General features: G+C 36.9%; 1 protein-coding gene across 7 annotated transcripts in view; it reads right to left on the reverse strand.

Moving 5' to 3' along the window:
* LOC109220887 (protein RFT1 homolog) overlaps positions 1-14,468 on the reverse strand; it is a 31,867-nt gene extending 17,399 nt beyond the window's left edge. For 2 of the 7 annotated variants that reach the window (XR_002067164.1, XM_019385352.1), the window contains exons 1-10: positions 14,274-14,467; positions 14,115-14,194; positions 10,972-11,066; positions 9,891-10,051; positions 9,319-9,470; positions 8,364-8,482; positions 7,743-7,918; positions 7,552-7,626; positions 6,353-6,424; positions 4,451-4,588 (exon numbers count right to left, since the gene is read on the reverse strand). Coding sequence is in view for 6 of the 7 variants with exons in the window: in XM_019385352.1 (XP_019240897.1) it covers positions 4,451-4,588; positions 6,353-6,424; positions 7,552-7,626; positions 7,743-7,918; positions 8,364-8,482; positions 9,319-9,470; positions 9,891-10,051; positions 10,972-11,066; positions 14,115-14,194; positions 14,274-14,340 (1,135 nt within the window). In the remaining variant the exon portion in view is untranslated. Of the gene's footprint in view, positions 1-4,450; positions 4,589-6,352; positions 6,425-7,551; positions 7,627-7,742; positions 7,919-8,363; positions 8,483-9,318; positions 9,471-9,890; positions 10,052-10,971; positions 11,067-13,895; positions 14,037-14,114; positions 14,196-14,273 lie in introns of those variants that run through there. The other 5 variants (XM_019385353.1, XM_019385354.1, XM_019385356.1 and 2 more) reach the window with 5 other exon arrangements.
* Positions 14,469-17,552: the final 3,084 nt, after the last annotated feature.

Raw genomic sequence — 17,552 nt, forward strand, 5'->3', positions numbered from 1 at the left:
TTGGGCTTCGTGCCAACTATTTGGACCCTTGGGGGATATTTACTGATATTTCCTCACTATTTTGACTTTATGCTTGTACTCAGTCATGTTATATACTACTATTTTCATAACTCAGCCATGTCTACTCTGTTTTAATACATTAAATGATATTTTAGATAATAATTGGGCTGAGCATCACGTTTTACTGTTGCCCGAGTGGCTTGTGAGATTCTGACTGAGTAAGGCCGAGGGACAGTGTTGTGAGGACACACTGATTATGATTATGAGGCCGAGAGCCTGAGATTATACGCCACGAGGTGGCTTGTTGATTATGAGGCCGAGGGCCTGAGATTGTACGCCACGAGATGGCTTGATATTGCGCTTGGGACGTTAGGGGCCCCTCCAGGAGTCTGCACACCCCCAATGAGTGCGGGTACCCATTGTGACGTGAGATGTAGCCCGAGGGTCTGGTGTTGTTTTATGATGTTGCCCGAGGGGCGAATTTTTGTTGACATTGTGCCCGAGGGGCGGTTCTTTATGTGTTTATCTTTCCTAGTTGCCTGTCATTTACTTGCTTAATTGTTAAAAAGGCATTTTCAAGAAGTTTAAACTGAACTAAAGTGACTTCACATATTTCCACTGTTTCATTGTTTTTACTGCTTCTTTATAGCCTGTTGGTGTGCCTTTACATGATTTCTTATTACTCAGACTGCATTTATTATTATTACTCACTGAGTTGGAGTACTCACTTTACTCCCTGCACCCCGTGTGCAGATGCAGGAGCATCGGATCCTGCTTGCGAGGGTTGAGAGCTGTCCAGCAGATTTTTGGAGATTCACGAGGTAGCTGTCCGGCAATTCGCAGCCTAGTGCTTCTCCCTCTATCTTATTTTTCCTCTGTTTTAGTTATGTAATAGTTGAGTAGACTCTTTCAGACTTATAGTATTGTTATAGATCCTCATGACTGGTGACACCCCGATGTCGGGCTCTGTCTTTTTCCGCAAACTATATTGTTTACCTTGGATTTTTATTATTATGTTAAGACTTGGTTTTATTACTTAATTGCTTAAAAATGAATTAGGAATGTGTGGGCTGGCCTTGTCTTCACGAGAGGCGCCATCACGACCGGATCCGAGTTTAGGGTCGTGACATCATTGGGATGATTATGATTATTTGTCCTTCCCTTCCCCAAGCCCCTCCTATGATGATTCTACTTTTTGTGATGAAAATTATAGGGCGATGGAAGTGGATAGAAGTTGAACATGGTCAAAATGGAGAGTTCAAGCTCATGTTAGAATGCCTACTTGAAGGAGGAAACAAAGAGCAAAGTGCCTTGGAGGAGCTTTTGGAAAATAGTCTCCAAAATGACTTGGCACTTGAAAAGTTGCACTCACAAATGGGAGAAATGCTTGAAGCTTTAGAGGTCCAAAAAGCCTCGGAAGTTAATGATAGCCAAGAATTTTCCTTAGATGTGGAAGCCGAAAATCCTTCCTTGACACTTGATCAAAACCAAGAAGAACTCTCAAATGCTCAAAATGAGAAGATGATGCTCATGTTGGAGACCATTCTTTAAAAGAGGAAAAGCAAAACTTTGCACTCGAAGACTTGAAACAAAGCTTGACTCACAATGATGAACATATCCGCACTTTGGAAGCTCAAATGAAAATATTGGTTGAGGCTCACTATGCCCACCAACTTGAGAGTGTGGAAGGAAGTCAAGAAGAGTCCGATTTCGAGGAAGAAAGTGAGCTCTACTTTGAGGAATCAAGACTTGAACATCCGCCAACCGACTCCATTAGTGTTAGTGATGCCAAGAAAAATATGAAATTAGAGTCAACCGGTGTAAATGAAAATTTGTTTGAGATTGACTCTAGTCCAGGGGAAAAAGAGGATGTCAAAATCCGGGAAGAATTGCAATTTGGAGGGTTGATGTCACATTCCAAGCATTTTTCAACATTGGAATTGTGTGGTGAAATGGGAATTGAACTACACGAGTCAATGAGGGATTACGAGAAGAAAAGACAAAAGCCATACATTTTACAATTTGAGGGACCAAGAAGGCAAAATGACATTCCTCACATGAAAGCCAAGAAGTGCAAAATGAAGAAATTAAGTCTTGGCTTGATCATCTACTTACCAACCCCCACCGCTCGTGGTCACAAGCTTGATTCCAAGTTGGGTGCCCAATTCAAATCGTCCAAGTGGCGAGAAAATACTTGAAAAGTGGAACTGTTTTCGAAAAACTATGAAAAGGCTGAGCACTTTATCTCTGAGCTATCTCTTTATTCATTTGCTTTACACTGTTATAAACTACTATTGGTTATTGGTGTTGGACCCGACCTATGTTCCAGCTCGTCACTACTTTCAACATAAATTTAGGTTTGTTACTTTTTGAGTACATGGGGTCGGTTGTACTCATACTTCACTTCCTGCAGATTGCGTGCAGATTTCGGATGCTGATGTTGTTGTGTTCGACGGAAGCTTGATTGGAAGATGTACCTGTGTCCCGGTTGTAGCTGTCTCTTGTTCATGGTAGCCTTAGATTATATAACTCTGTTTATGTACTTTCCAAACAGAAGATGTATTTATTTCCTATCAGTTTTTGAAATCTCTACTCTTAGAAGCTCATGATTTGTCTACTAGTCCTTGGGAAATGTAACAGATCCGGATAATTTATTTTGTTTAATTGACTTATTAGCAATATTGAAATTGAATTAGTTAGTAGTTTGCTTACCCAGCAGGTTAGGTTAGGTGCCATCACGACTAGTAGATTTTGGGTCGTGACATATGGATATGGGTGCGGGAATCCGGCTAAAAATAATTCAAAAAAATAAAAATATCTTTAAATTATGAGAAATTTTGTGGAATACTTATATATAGCTTGTAAAGTGTGAATTTCTTTTTTATTCTCAAGTTGTAGATAGGTAAAGGATTAATTTCCTCGATAAGGTATGTTATTTTCTTTGAATTTACCCTAGTTTTGTTCTGATTCCGAAATCAAATTGTATCTCGTCTGGAATTTTTCCATCCGTCGGGGTCAAAGTACCCAAAATTGTTTAATCAGATTCGGTACGGATCTCACACCCATACTAGTGTCGTGTCGACACTGATGCGGCACCTAAACTGCCGTGTCGAAGCAACTTAGGTTGGGAGTTCCAATCTTCACAACCTTTTATCCCATATATATACAGCTCTGTCCCCACATAATTATTTACTAAATTTGAAGTTTCACCGAACCTTCTTAATTATCATCGTACACTGCTTCTTGCTTCATAAGATAATCTTACTACTAGCTTATTTGGATGGGCTTATTTTAAGTGACTTTTAAGCCAAAATAGCTTTTAAGCCATAAGTTAGGAATTCTAGCTTTTGGCTTTTGGCTTATTTTTGTCATTTTAGCTTAAAAACAAGTGCTTAAAAACACTTTTTTACTTTATCCAAATACTACAAAATGACTTAAAAGGTATTTTGCTTAAAAGCACTTAAAATAAGCCAATCCAAACGGGCTCTACAACTAATACAATTACGCCTCAGTCCCAAAAAGTTGGGATCGGTAATATGAATCTCACTTATCATGTTGCTCCATTTAAACTCATCTCGTGCCAACTTCATAAGATAATCCCGTTGCTAAAACTAGTTTGTTTTCCAGTGTTTTCGACATTCTCCAGCCTTCTTTACTGAGTGCTATAGGTTGAATAGGTGCCAAGTATCACATTTGAGTGTATGGAAGTAAATCAGCTCCAGTTCATGTGTTGTGGCCCCGGTTATAAATACAAAGGAATCACAGAGGCACCAATACATATGGGCTGCCCAAATATAAAAATCTAGAGAGTTGAGAAGAAGTCAAAAACCCTACAATATTCATGAGCAGAAGCATTTTTTTGAACTAGAAAACCTATAGTAAATCTCAAGGTAGCTAATCAAATTGAATACTAACCACCCAAAATAATTAATGAAAAGGAAGGATAGGAATAGGATTCGTTCTGGACCTTCCAAAATATTTGACAGTTGCTGAGGGGGTCCCTCAATTTTCAGTATTACAGAAACCTTTCAGCATGGAATTTCTTTTGCTGCTCACTTAGCATTACTCGCATAGAATACGGAGCGAAACAGTTTATTTGGGATCATTTATCTTATTCATCAGTAATCCTATCAAATTTGTTTCATTAACTCTAATTGGTTTTAGTTATTATATCTCAGTGATAAAAGGGCAGCCCGGTGCACTAAGCTCCCGCTATGCGCAGGGTCCGGGGAATGGCCGGACCAAAAGGATCTATTGTACGCAGCCTTACCCTGCATTTCTGCAAGAGGCTGTTTTCCACGCCTTGAACCCGTGACCTCCTGGTCACATGGAGGCAACTTTACCAGTTACGCCAAGGCTCCCCTTTATCTCAGTGATAAAAAAAATTCAATAATCACTTATTTAAGATATTATAATCGATTTCTATTATGAAAACCAAACATGACCTTACCATTCATAGCCAACAGGATTACATAGAGGAAATAGTATCGTAGAGCTGTTGAAGCTTCTCCATCACTCCACTTGCGACCATACAGCAATCTGACGAAAGAGTAGGAATAGCTAGGGCCAAAGGCCATGACAACCAAACCTACAAGAAAAGCAGTTTTGAAAATGAAGATAAGCCATTTAGAGTCTAATTCATTTTGAAAAACCTAAGAGCCAAAATGAAATAGAAATTTACCAAGTTTTTCAGTGTAATAAATACAAGCAGCAAGTGAAGCATCACGTGTGCCAATTTATTGTTTGAGGCATATTTATCAAAAAGAGAAACAATTAGTTTGAAGCATATGGTAATGATGCTGATAAACCGAGCAAATGCCCCAGCAAAAGCAAGCCTAGAGAACGTATCATATTTTGGAAGCTGCCTATTTCAGTGGCAGCCAGGTAGCAAGTCTTCCACACATTTTATAGTCTTAGTTGAGTCTTAAATGCTGAGTCTTGTACATCGGCCTCCATCTTTCGAGGCTTTCATGTACCATTTTTTTTTCCTTAGGTAGATTGTGAATTTGTCGCCACACTAGTCGTGTGCCCAAAAGAAGATATTTTTAGTTCAGGGTTTTATTAGCTTCAAGATTTAGTAGTCCATTACAAAAAATGCCACTTCTGCAATAAAGATCGGCATAGATTGAGTTTGGATCCATACAGAGTTGAGGAGAGTTTTTTTTCTGGGGGGTAACACAGAAAGAGTTCTTTCTTCACATTACCATAATGGCACCAACAAGGTGCTACATTTAACTTTACAAAAGATTTCATCTTTAGAGCTCCCAAAAAATTCATAAAAGTGTCTAAGCAATATACATCTTTCTGTTTGCCTAAAAAACGCTTAAATAACAATGCTATACTCTAGGAGTGGCAAACGGACAGGTCAGGTTGGATATGGTTCATGTCGAAAACGGGTAATGAGAAAACGGATAAATTATCCAACCTGACCCATATTTAATACTGATAAAAAACGGGTTAACCGGCGGATAATATGGGTAACCATATTATCCGTGACTTCTTGCATATGATCACTTTTGGAAGAATTTTTAGTATCCCTAACTTGAGGAACTCCCAATTTGAGGCTTTACAAATGTAAAAGTTAGACTCATTGGTTATCCATTGGTTATCCATTTTCTAAATGGATAATATGGTTATTATCCATATTTGACCCGTTTTTAAAAAGTTCATTATCCAACCCGTTTTTTAGTGGATAATATGGGTGGTTAACTGTTTTCTTTTAACCATTTTGCCACCCATACTTTACTCTATAGCTTGTCCTTCAAACATCTCGTATTTCTCATTCCAAAAAACCCATATGATGCGAAAGGGAGAAATGTCTCGCATTTTTCTGCCATATCATACAGGACTGTATAAAGAGTAATTAACAACGACAGAGAGGATCCTTACTCTTATTTTGATGCAGTACTCATATTCGAAAGACTAGGTTGAATTCCTGTAAGAAAATACATCGCTTCCTATGCATGTGCATCAGACATACCGTATAAGTTGTCAGAAGGTCGATGATTAGCACCCACAATGTTTACCAGTAGAATCATTTCCAAAAACACATGACATCATTTGCACACTGATGTCAATAATTTTGTAAAACTGGATTAGAGAAGTCTTGCCAATGTTTGCTAAGACAACAGGTCAGGGAAAATTGAGACTTTGGTAAAACTACTAGAAAATGTTGATTATGAGCCAGTAGGATAAGTAAATGTAGGTAACGACGAGTCCAGCTCTATAGCTACAGCGATTTCCAAAACAGATGCAAAAAATAAATAAACAAATAAATAAATAAATAAAAATGAAAAAGAGAAGATCAAAGTAATGTTGAAGCAAGTTCAATTATGTAAAATGTCATAGTTACCTATTAGTAAAACAAGTTTCAAAGCCTCAGTCAAACTTTTTCCCAATTTCTTTTGCTTCTGCGTGTCTTCACCTGTCAAAACAGTGAAACAGCTGAGGTATCAAATTGAGTGACAGAAGAAAGTCATTAGCATAAAGTTAAAATTTTGGTTTACAGCTTTGTGGTGGCGACAAACCCCAATAATGCAATATCAGAGACAAGGTTAAGTAAATGGTAGCAAGTTTGGAGATGAAGCTGTAAGCCATGGCTGAAATATAGCTATTCATTGGGTTTTGGTGCACTAAACCAGAATTCTTGGAGAATACAGTATCAATTTCTGTCATCAAGTCAAAGAAGCTTTTTAGGAAAAATAAGATGGCCTTTTGCCTTTTGCTATCAAAGATACTTTTTCTTCAAATACCCGTTTTTTTTAAAAGATTAAGATCGAAGGCCTACAGATTGAGATCCTGGAAGAGGTTAAGTCAGACAAGTGCACAGTACATTCATGTTACCAAATAACCTAGTTCATGAGAGTAATAAACCAAGCAAAATTCAGTTAAAAGAAATAAATACACCAAGTAGCATCAGAAAATAGTCAAAAGCAATAGTTCATGTAGGTTGTTATGGTTAAAGAAAAAGATAAGCTCAATTATCTATTTCTTAGCTTCTGTGCAAAATCCTGAAAAGTCAAACCAGAAATGTAAAACATGCCGACAACTAGTAAAAACCAGTAAACCTTCGGTTCAGAAGTATTTCTTAATATGCATGCATCACTTGAGGAACCACCATTCTATCTGCGTCTTGTCTTTCAATAAGGCATGAAAAACTTCCATACGAGCCAATCAATAAATCATGTTAAGAACAGGATCTGTAGGGCGAAAAGAGGTATGTAGAAGGATGATTATTTGTCATTTCCCTGTTTGGTAAGTAAGCAAAAATGGGTCATCTAACCTCCCAAATCTAGACAGAAAAGGAGGAATTCTTATATCTTTTACTCCTAATAATTGTGTGTCAGAATATATGAACAATAGTGCAACTAAGGAAGTAACTTAATGAATTTCCCCCTCCTTGCACTTCCCCTCCCCCTTGTGAAATCAAATTAGCATTAGTCACCATGACAACAACTAAGCAAGATTTAGAAAAACATATGAATTGAAAAAATAAAATGACTAAATGAAGTCCTATAACCAACAAGAGTCCTAAGAGGAAGGCGAATAAACCTGATGCAGACCTTGCAAATGTAGCATATGAACTTTCTTCAAATGGGAGAAATACCAGCCTAACCACTAAGCTGCCTGAAAAATCAATTTATATGTTTGTATCCGGTAAAAAATATGACCTGTTTAAGCAATATGCTGCTTTGTTAAGAAAGGCCGTAAGTAGAAGGTAATAATAGTTAGCTAAAGCATACCTAGTTTGTCCACAAGCCCATATACTGCTTGGTTATATGGTGTGTCCAACCACACAAGAACCATCTTTTCTCCTTCTTGAAGAAGCAACTTGCGGAAAGATTGAAAGGTAAACAACATACACATTTTCGAAAGTTGCTCATCAATGCCTCCATTTCCTACACTAATAGGGTGTTGACTGTCAAATAAAATAAATTCCAATCACAAGAAGAAAAGGACTTTCAATATAAGAGAGGAGGGCAGAGAGATTTTGTGAGCAAAGTCAAAAAATTGCTAGAACCAAACCAGAGCAGGCTTCCACTCATTCCTTTGTATTTCTTCACGCCCCAGTCACCCCCACTTCAAAAGAAAGAAAAAACTCCATTCTCATAAAAAGATGACTTTTTTTCTTTAGGACCAATACAGATGCACTAAGTGCATCTACTACCACCTGTCTCTCTCCATCTCTCTCTCTCTCTCTCTCCCGCCTCCCTCTCTCTCTCTAGGTGTTTTTGTGCTTTGTCTGTACGTCTGCTATAAGCACCATCTTGTGCCTTACTTTACATATCACTTATCAAAAGAAAATATGAAGCGTATAACATGCATGCGAACAAAACAGGATGAGTAAACATTAGAATTCTTACCCAAAAGGGAAGAGCTCAGAACTGCTATACATGTGAAAAAGAAGAAAGTAGCCCCAGTAGCCAAAGAACACACATGCTCCAAATGCGGCTTGTGAGAAGGCAAATACAATTGCTTTCTCCTGAAAGTAAGAAATCCTAATCTTAAATATGGGTATTATGCTTTCTCAGGAAGATTTGACCACAACTAAACCAAATTCATCCCTGCAAGTAACTCATGCAGGCATATAGACCTAGGACATGGAAAAAATAATGCGCAGATTTTATTGAAAGATCGTCAAATTAAATAAAAAAGGAACTACAGAAGATAAAAACTCATTCACCTACCAGAAATGGTGGACCAAAAATTAAATAAGTAAATGGAATCATGTCTTTCAAATTAAAATTATCAAAGGAAGAATGTGTGAAATAAGGCATGATGGATAACTTTACTGAAAGCCACCAAATATTTACTGTACTGGCAGCTCCTTCTAGCAATTGAAATTACCAGAAGCATCACGGAGATGCAACCAAGTACAAAAGTAGGGTCCTTTCAAGAAATGACAGCATCTAATAAAGTCCATCAGAGAATTACATCACTTATATGTTTAAGATTACACCAAAACCTAGATTAACTAAACATTAGCCTTCAAACTATGTAGATGGGTGGCATAACATTGTTTCTGCACACATTCAATGGTCAAATTGGCATTTCATCAAAGCCATTGTTTAGGACTAAACTTCGTAAATTAACGCAATATGATTACTATTCATAATATAATTCAATCCTCAAGAGGTATATTATTCCACTGAGCAACAATAGGATCCATCTTTTGCATAAACAATTTAAGGCAGAACTTCATGTTATAAAGAAAAGCACATAACAGTAAACTCACTTAAAATTTACCGTAATAAAGATAAAAATAAAAACTGAAAACTATAAAAGAGTAAATAATGAAGACGATCAGTAGTTGTTTACCATGCCAGGTAGCTTTACAATGAGGATGTAGGTAGCTATGCATCGTGAAAGGGTAGCTGCACTTTCAACAATCAGACGCAACTTAAGGAGAAGCAAATTCTGGGATAAAATGTAAAAGGGTTCGGCTAGTAGCTCCAGTATACATGCAAAACCTGATCAATGGAAATAAAATTTCCAATAAAAATAGAAAAAGTCAGACGAGAATTTTTCCCCAAAAAGTCACGCCAAAATCAACTTCAGGGACAATCCAATACGTCATATATTCAAGTCTCAAACCTCCAACCAGATGTAGGTAGAAGAAACGGTTCTACGCAGGCCAGGATTATGTTAAAATCACTTTGAAGCCAAAGACATACAGCCAACGACATGACTTCAGAAGCGCATACATACAAACCCTCACAAGTGACAGTTCAAAAGCCGAAAACAGATGCAATCATTTAACCATGGAAAGCATAGGATGCTATCATTTAACCATGGAAAGCATAGGTTTCCTGACTCATATTGATAACCAGCTTGTAGAATAGGGACGCGACACAATGCTTTAAAGACTGTATATCAAAGTTTAAGCTCACCATTTATCCATATAGCCTGTGCGTATTGACTAGAGTAACTTAGTTCTTGCCACCACATAACAAAAAGACATCCCGCAAATGTGACAATTATTCCCAAAGGGAGGGTCATCCATGCTACTTTCAACAGTTTTGCTACATTTTCTCTCCTTGATGATCCGCCACTGCAATTTAAACACAATGACTTCCAAACTTCAAAAGCAGATCCAATACATATGTAGGTATATTTATATATATTTCTAACGAAAGTCTCAAAGAAGAAACAGAATGACAGAAACAAAAGATAAAAGAACCTTCATGTACTCGTCCCGCTGGCACTACACAATGTCAAACCAGATAGACTACACCCTCTATTTGCTTAACTTTAGGGGTCTGTTAGCTAATTGAACTTTATATTAGGAGTGCCATCTGAATGGTCAAACATCTGACATATGGTTTTCTAAAATGTCATATCCTCTAGCCCTGTCTCACATATTTATTCTGAGAACTCAAAACCTTAACCACATATTTGTTGTCGTCTTTGTCAAAAACCTCTAGAAAGTATCAACTGATTATCCACGTTGTCACAGACGTGGAAGTCCTTCACCAGATAGGCCGTTTACATTTTTTATGTCAATGCTGAGAAAAAAAAAGTGAATTTTGTGGAGAAGACAGGAAAATATAAAAGCAAGTGGATGATTTTACAAACTTTTTGAGCTCTTTGCAACTTAAATGGAAATCTTTGGTAATACACCTACCTGGTGCTTGTGTAAGTACAAATACAGTATGTTCTTTTTAAAGAAGTTATAATCTGGAGATTAGTTTCACCACTATTCCAATTGGTAAATAACAAGCATAATTAGGTATAATGTGGATCACATAAAACAGATTTCATAATTTCCCGACAAAACAAAAAAGAGCATTTTATTGACTATGACCATAACAACTTGAAGCAAAATATATGCTTATTACACGAGATAAGCATTGAACTCTTTAATTTCAATATAGAGAGACGGAGTTGCAAATGCTTCTATTGATTTGATAATTTTATTTATTGAAGCTAAAGAACAAACTAAAAGAAGCATGAAAAAAACTCCAATAGTACCAATAAATGTCAGCCCTCATGCATGCTCGCCTGAAGCCCTCTCGACTAAGAAAAAGCACACAAGTAATAAACAAGTGAAATTGTACAGCATACAACTGCATGATGCACAAAAATAGATGTTAGACAAATTCCTGTACATAAAACCAAGAAGTCAGGCTGAAAAGTACAATAAAGTATCTGAGTTAATTGGTAACATGTTCTTGAACTCAAATCAACACAAACATCAAAGAACATTATGGTGAATCGATATGGTACATGTCAATGCAGATGTTGTGTTGTCTAATAACAACCAATCAGCCACAAAAGCTTATCCAAGAAAAAGGAAAGAAAACCAACTAAAAGCTTACGGCAAGAAAAAGTAAGAGAATTCTTCTCATTCTATAATCCACCTTATTTGGTTGACTTCTCCCTATTTTCGTATTTCCATGGAGAAGCAGATGTTGCCATCTTTTATAATTCAAATATAATATCAACGCAGTAGCGCCAATAACTAAATAAACTTACTATGGAACCTCTCCAGCAAACTATTACATACTTCAACTACTATTTCAGAATATATCCGAAATACTAACTCTAATACAACGACCAATTCATACTTTCGTTTGTTCAACTTGGATCACCTGTTCGGGCTTACAAACTTCTATTCAATATAATATAATATGAAATACCACGAAATGAATAACAGTTTCCCTTTTCTTACTTTACCTATAGTAATCTTTCCAAATGTTGTATTCTCACCGCCAAGAAGAGTACAACAAGTGAGAACAAGCAACTGCAAACCAACTTATTAACAAAATTGCACCTACAAATATATTGATATATACAGGAAACAACAAAAACAACAAAACTTCAATCCCTAACTAGGTGGTGTCGCTTATAAGAATCTTCTACATTCAACTTTTTTCATAAAAGTGGTGTTGGGGCTAGCTTAGCGCACCTCAACTACTCTATTTGGTACCTGCTACCTCCCACTACTCATCAATAGAGGTGCTGTATAACTCTACCCACCAAATCTTAGACGTATTGAAAGAAATCACTAGCATTTTATGTGTCCGCCTGTATTTGAACGCTGGTCTCCAAGGACCACGGTTCAAATTTGCGATTACAAATATATTCATCTACATAAAACAACAAACATTCAATCATGAACTAGTTGGCATCGCTTATAAGAATCCTCTATATTCGTTTTTTATAAAGGTGGTATCAGGCTAGCTTGAGTGCACCTAGTCTATTTCACTGGATACCTGTTACCTACACCGGTACAGGTACCTACCAACGCTTAGGCAGATGGGAAGAAATCACCTAACATTTATCATCTACCAAAGACCAGGGTGCACCCACTTCATGATGGCAGGAACGGAGCTAGTCTTTGAGTACGGGTTCGGCTAAACCTAAAAGCCTTGGTTTAAACCCTATATTGTCTTAAGAAATTCATTGAATATGTATAATTATTGATCGCTAGGCCATATGATATGTATAAATTATATATATATATATATATATATATATATATATTGGTATATATAGTATTAAATAAATAAATATTTTACTTTTATTTGTATAATTTTCTTTCAATATTGGTACAAATATATATTAAGTATTGCAGGGAAAGAAAAAGAAAAAGAAATAGAAAGAAGAACAAAGAAAGCAGAAGCAAAGACAGAGGGCCAAGGATTACATCCTCCATCCAGGGTTGTCATCCATGAGAAGAGAAAGTTGGAGGAAATTGAGTTTAAGAATAGAGGATGGCATCCCAGACCAAGAATGACATCCCATGTTGGTGCTGAAGACCAAGAATCGCATCCCCAATCTGAGGATGGCATCCTTGAAGTTTATGGTTTTCTTTTCCTATAAAAAGAAGCATGACTTTCAGTAGAAATGGGGCAGCGAGAGAGAAAGAAGCTATTTTAGTTTACAACTTTGGCATATCTTTAAGTTTTGAAAGTATATTTTCTTCTCAGAAATAGTAAGAATTTTAATCTTTTTAACTTTTCCTATTTTTCTCCATGGAGTAATTTTCTTTCAGTTGAGATAAGTGGAGAAGCTTGATATATTATTTTAATGAAAATTTCAATCTTTTTATTATTCTTGAGTGAGAGTACTTCTTTGTTAATATTTACATCAAGATTAATGAATATATATTAGTCAACTTTATCATATCCACATATTAAATGTTATAATATTCCTTGTATTAATCTTTGCAATCGAAAGAAGCAAGAATTAAACAGGGATAGTTATAGCTAGATATGTTCGTGTGATAATTTGAAGTAATTATATTTAATTACTTAAAATTCTTTATCTTGATTTCTTGAGTTTTCATTCGAAAGAAGAAAAATCAGTTAGCCAAGTTAGAGGATTTAACTAAAGGCTTTATGTTTATATGATGTACTCATTTAAGATAAGCTATTTTCTATGTCAATACTATGAGTCTTTTGTTTTATTATGCTAATCGAAAGAGGCGAAATTAAATAAAAGACATGTGGTAGAAATATTATTTGTTAATTCAATTAATGTGTGGCTTAGAAAATAAGACTTTCTAAAACTCCATTATAATCTTATATCAAGTGGATGCACAAAATCTCAACTCCTTTAACTTACAAAATAAAAAACAATTGTTCTTGTTTTCAAGTAGATTATAAATTCAACCATTTTCACCGAATAGACTCTCTTAAATAGTAGGCTGGATAATACGAATTTGTAGCATAGATTCTCCCATCTCTGTGGACGGTATCATAAACTATACTATAATTTGACAAGTACGAGCGAGAAAATCACATACGCCCAGAGCTCATCAACATACCCTTGGGATCTTCTATATTCAATCTACTTTATTTGGGCTCATTTTATTCCAATGCTCAATAATTTACTACAACAACATACCCACTATATTCCCACAAGAGGGGTCTGAGGAGTGTATACCATACCTTACCCCAACCTTGTGCGGGTAGAGAGTTGTTTCCGATAAACCCTTGGCTCCCTTGGCTCAGAGATGCTCAATAATTTGTCTTTTTAAACTCAGAAACACCTTCTAATGGATCACTTACTCTATGGGAATATGATAATTACTGAGAATTACAAAAGTTAAAATTTAAAAAAAAAAAAGATGGATATGATATAGAACAATGATTAAATTAGAATATCACCGCATAATCTTCTTCAGTGAGGCGTCGAACGATCCAAGAGTTGAATATGAATGGTATTCCCCTTGATAAAATTTGAGTAGCTACATATATAAACACATTACTTAACAAATATGTGAAATTGAACGAGGATACATAAAGTGAGAAGAAAAATTAACTGACCGAGCAAGTACTTGAATGTGTGAGATAAATTCGCCGGACGCTCTCCATTTTCACTTGATTTTGACATTGATTAAACTGTTTCTCTTCTGTTATGTCGATTGATTAAGAAAGTTTATGAGCGTGAAATGCAATTTGGGTTGTTGAACGGCTCGACGTGGTTTATATAGTGTGTAATTGAACCGGGTTTATATGAAGGAGTTCTACTTAACCCCTTGGAGTTTTCTGGGAAATGTTTACAGGGTTATATCAATTCATACTTAGATTAGGTTAATTAAATGTAATAGTGATAATAGTCTATAAAAGACATGCATCATGGATTTTTTAAATTTGTGTAAATATTGAATAAATTTTTGTATTGAGTTCTTTTTAGAACTTCTACGTAAAAAATTTAAAATTTTAATTTTCAAGCCCTACTCTAATCTATCTCGGTAAGTACTTATCCCGATATGATGTTTATACCATTATGATAAGTATATGACACATGTCTTCACAAATATGATTATCTAAAAACTATAGTTAATTGATACATATTTTCACCATAATTTATTATTTAATCTTGATAAATTAATATAATTTAATGTAAATATCAGGTGCCGAAATTTTTTACTATCTCAGCTCATTGTACTAAGGCAAACTACTAAGAAAGCTAAAACCGCTAAGCACAAAAGGAAGAGCTAAAATAAATTAGTGATTTCTTCATTCATGCCTTCCAAGTGTGATTACAAAGCTAAAGTAAATAGGCCAAGGGAAAAGCAAAGTGCACATGGATTGCTCCTACAAGTATAGGACAAGCCTCCAAAAGAGGAGTTAAACGAAACATTTATGGCTTTGCTATTGCCTTCTGCTGATTGTAGTGACATGGTCTCTTGCTTAAAACCGTATCCGAAGAGGAGAAATATGGTCCATTTTGTTTTGTTTATAACTGTGGTGTCCAAGGCAAATTGCGATAATGATAAAAACTTATACCAAAAATTGATTGCAAGACGTGTCTTTCATATACACCTTAACCATGGTTAAATAATGCATATTCTCACTTTAATTTTTAACTATTAAAGTTAACTAAAATGGTTTGGTGCAAATACACAGTGCGAGTAAGTATTTAGCCCTTGACGATTCCACCAAGCACCTGCTACCTCCTACCAGGACAGATACCTGCTTTTGCTTTATTTGCATTGTAATGAGAGGAATTTCTCCAATCATTACATAGCTGCATAAGATGAACAAAACAGAAAAGAAAAGAAAACAATGACTGAAATGGTGACCAAGAAGTGAAATAAAATCAACGGCACTTCAAGGATTGTTTAGGTAATTAAAGTTTTGGGCAGTTGACAAGCAAATCGCTCATACAATTTTGCTATGATATACCAATTGAGACCAAGAAAATCTTAATAGAATTTCTCTGTACAGGAAGNAGGATTGTTTAGGTATTAAATTTTGGGCAGTTGACAAGCAAATCGCTCATACAATTTTGCTATGATATACCAATTGAGACCAAGAAAATCTTAATAGAATTTCTCTGTACAGGAAGTCAGCATATCCACTGAAATTAGAAATCTAACCAAATGTTTACCTACCAAGCGTCCAAGACATACACCAAACAAAAGAAACCTCTCTAGATTAACAAGGTAAAGTGGTCTTAGTTAGCTCAACTAAATCTATTGTTCAAGAGGAAATCAACATCAGGAGTCACAACAGCTCGCTTGCTAATTTCTCCAAGTTGACAACAGTGCTTCTCGACAGTATTGATTGCGACAACATCTTGAGAAAAAGAGCAATCTACACCAGGAGAAACCTGCAAGTAATTCCTTGCTGTTAGAGGAGTTTCATATCGAAGACAAGTTACAAGCTACTGCATCTGGAGAAGCATATGCTGGAGACGTAAAAAATGCTTTGACAGTGGTTCTGTATAGGGTCAAATTTGACCCTCAGCATCTCTACGCCAGTGGGTGCGCCCAGTGAGTGTACGACGACTAACGTAGCGGGTACGACTCGGACGTGGGGACAAAAGCGACATCGTTTAGGACTCAGTGTTTTCACTAGGGAGACGTTACCTGTCTTTGTAACTTTTTGATTCTTTCGAGGAAGGTCTCTTATTATATAAAGGAGACCTTCACATTGTAAAAGGGGGATTCGGATCTAATACAACTCTCTCATTTTCTGGCTTTCTCTCTCTATCTCTACCTCAAACGAACATATCTTACTGAGTTCATATTATCACTTTGCAATACTAGATCTACCACAATAATATCATCTTTGCATCTCTAGGTTTATTATATTTGATTACGATTTACCCTTTTCTTACTTTTGATTGTTTTCTAGCTTACAAAGTATATTGTTAACTTTTGAGCCAAACAATTTGGCGCCGTCTGTGGGGATTTCGAGAATCAAAACCATAGTATCCACCTAGAGATCAACCAACTACCACTCTCTACACCACACAGAAACAGAAAATGGCCGAAAATAACACAAGATCGAAAGCGATATTGGGTGTCACTACTAATCTCCTTGGCCCTCTCAACGAGGCCAGTGACGATGGCATCCCGAATGAGCATCACACCGGGTGCAGAGATCTCACCTTCCCCATCCGAAGGTCTGACGATCTTGCACGAAAAGGGAGCTTCCACATCTGCGGCTACAGAAGCATCCTCAGCGGTCAAGGAGCTACTGGAAAGATGGCTAACAAGCACTCTAAGCGGCTTGGTTGAGAGGTCACCACAAAGTAACATCGGGTGTACACCAACGGTAGGTATCACTGCTGCCGTGGGTGAACCGGAAGTTGCACTAGCTAATGACAAACCCATCGAGACACAGACCAACGATAGCACGCTAACAACCATCCTAAAGAAGATGGAAGAAATGGAAAATGAAAACAAGGCGCTCCGCAGTCAGATGAAGGAACATCAGGAGAGGGTCGACAAGATCTCCGGTGCTCCCAAGTTGCTACCAAAGCGCGACGTGGGAAGGTTCGTTGAACAACCATACGCTGAAGAAACGCCATCAAGTCGCAAGTACTTGTCGACTTCATAGCCGACTTCAGCGCAGAGATACTGCCAGAGGCGGAACTAGAGGCACGCCGTGCCCCCTCCAACGCCGACCTATGGACTCTTTTCACTGATGGCGCCGCTAACGCCTCGGGGTCGGGACTGGGACTCGTTCTTGAGGTCCCCACGGGCGAAACAATTCGCCAGTCCATACGATGCCCCGAGATGACTAACAACGAAGCCGAGTACGAGGCTGTTATTGCAGGTTTAAAACTAGCCATCAAGTATGGAGCTCGAC

This window comes from Nicotiana attenuata, unplaced genomic scaffold (genome assembly GCF_001879085.1).
Source record: "Nicotiana attenuata strain UT unplaced genomic scaffold, NIATTr2, whole genome shotgun sequence".
In the NCBI taxonomy this organism is placed as follows: domain Eukaryota; kingdom Viridiplantae; phylum Streptophyta; class Magnoliopsida; order Solanales; family Solanaceae; genus Nicotiana; species Nicotiana attenuata.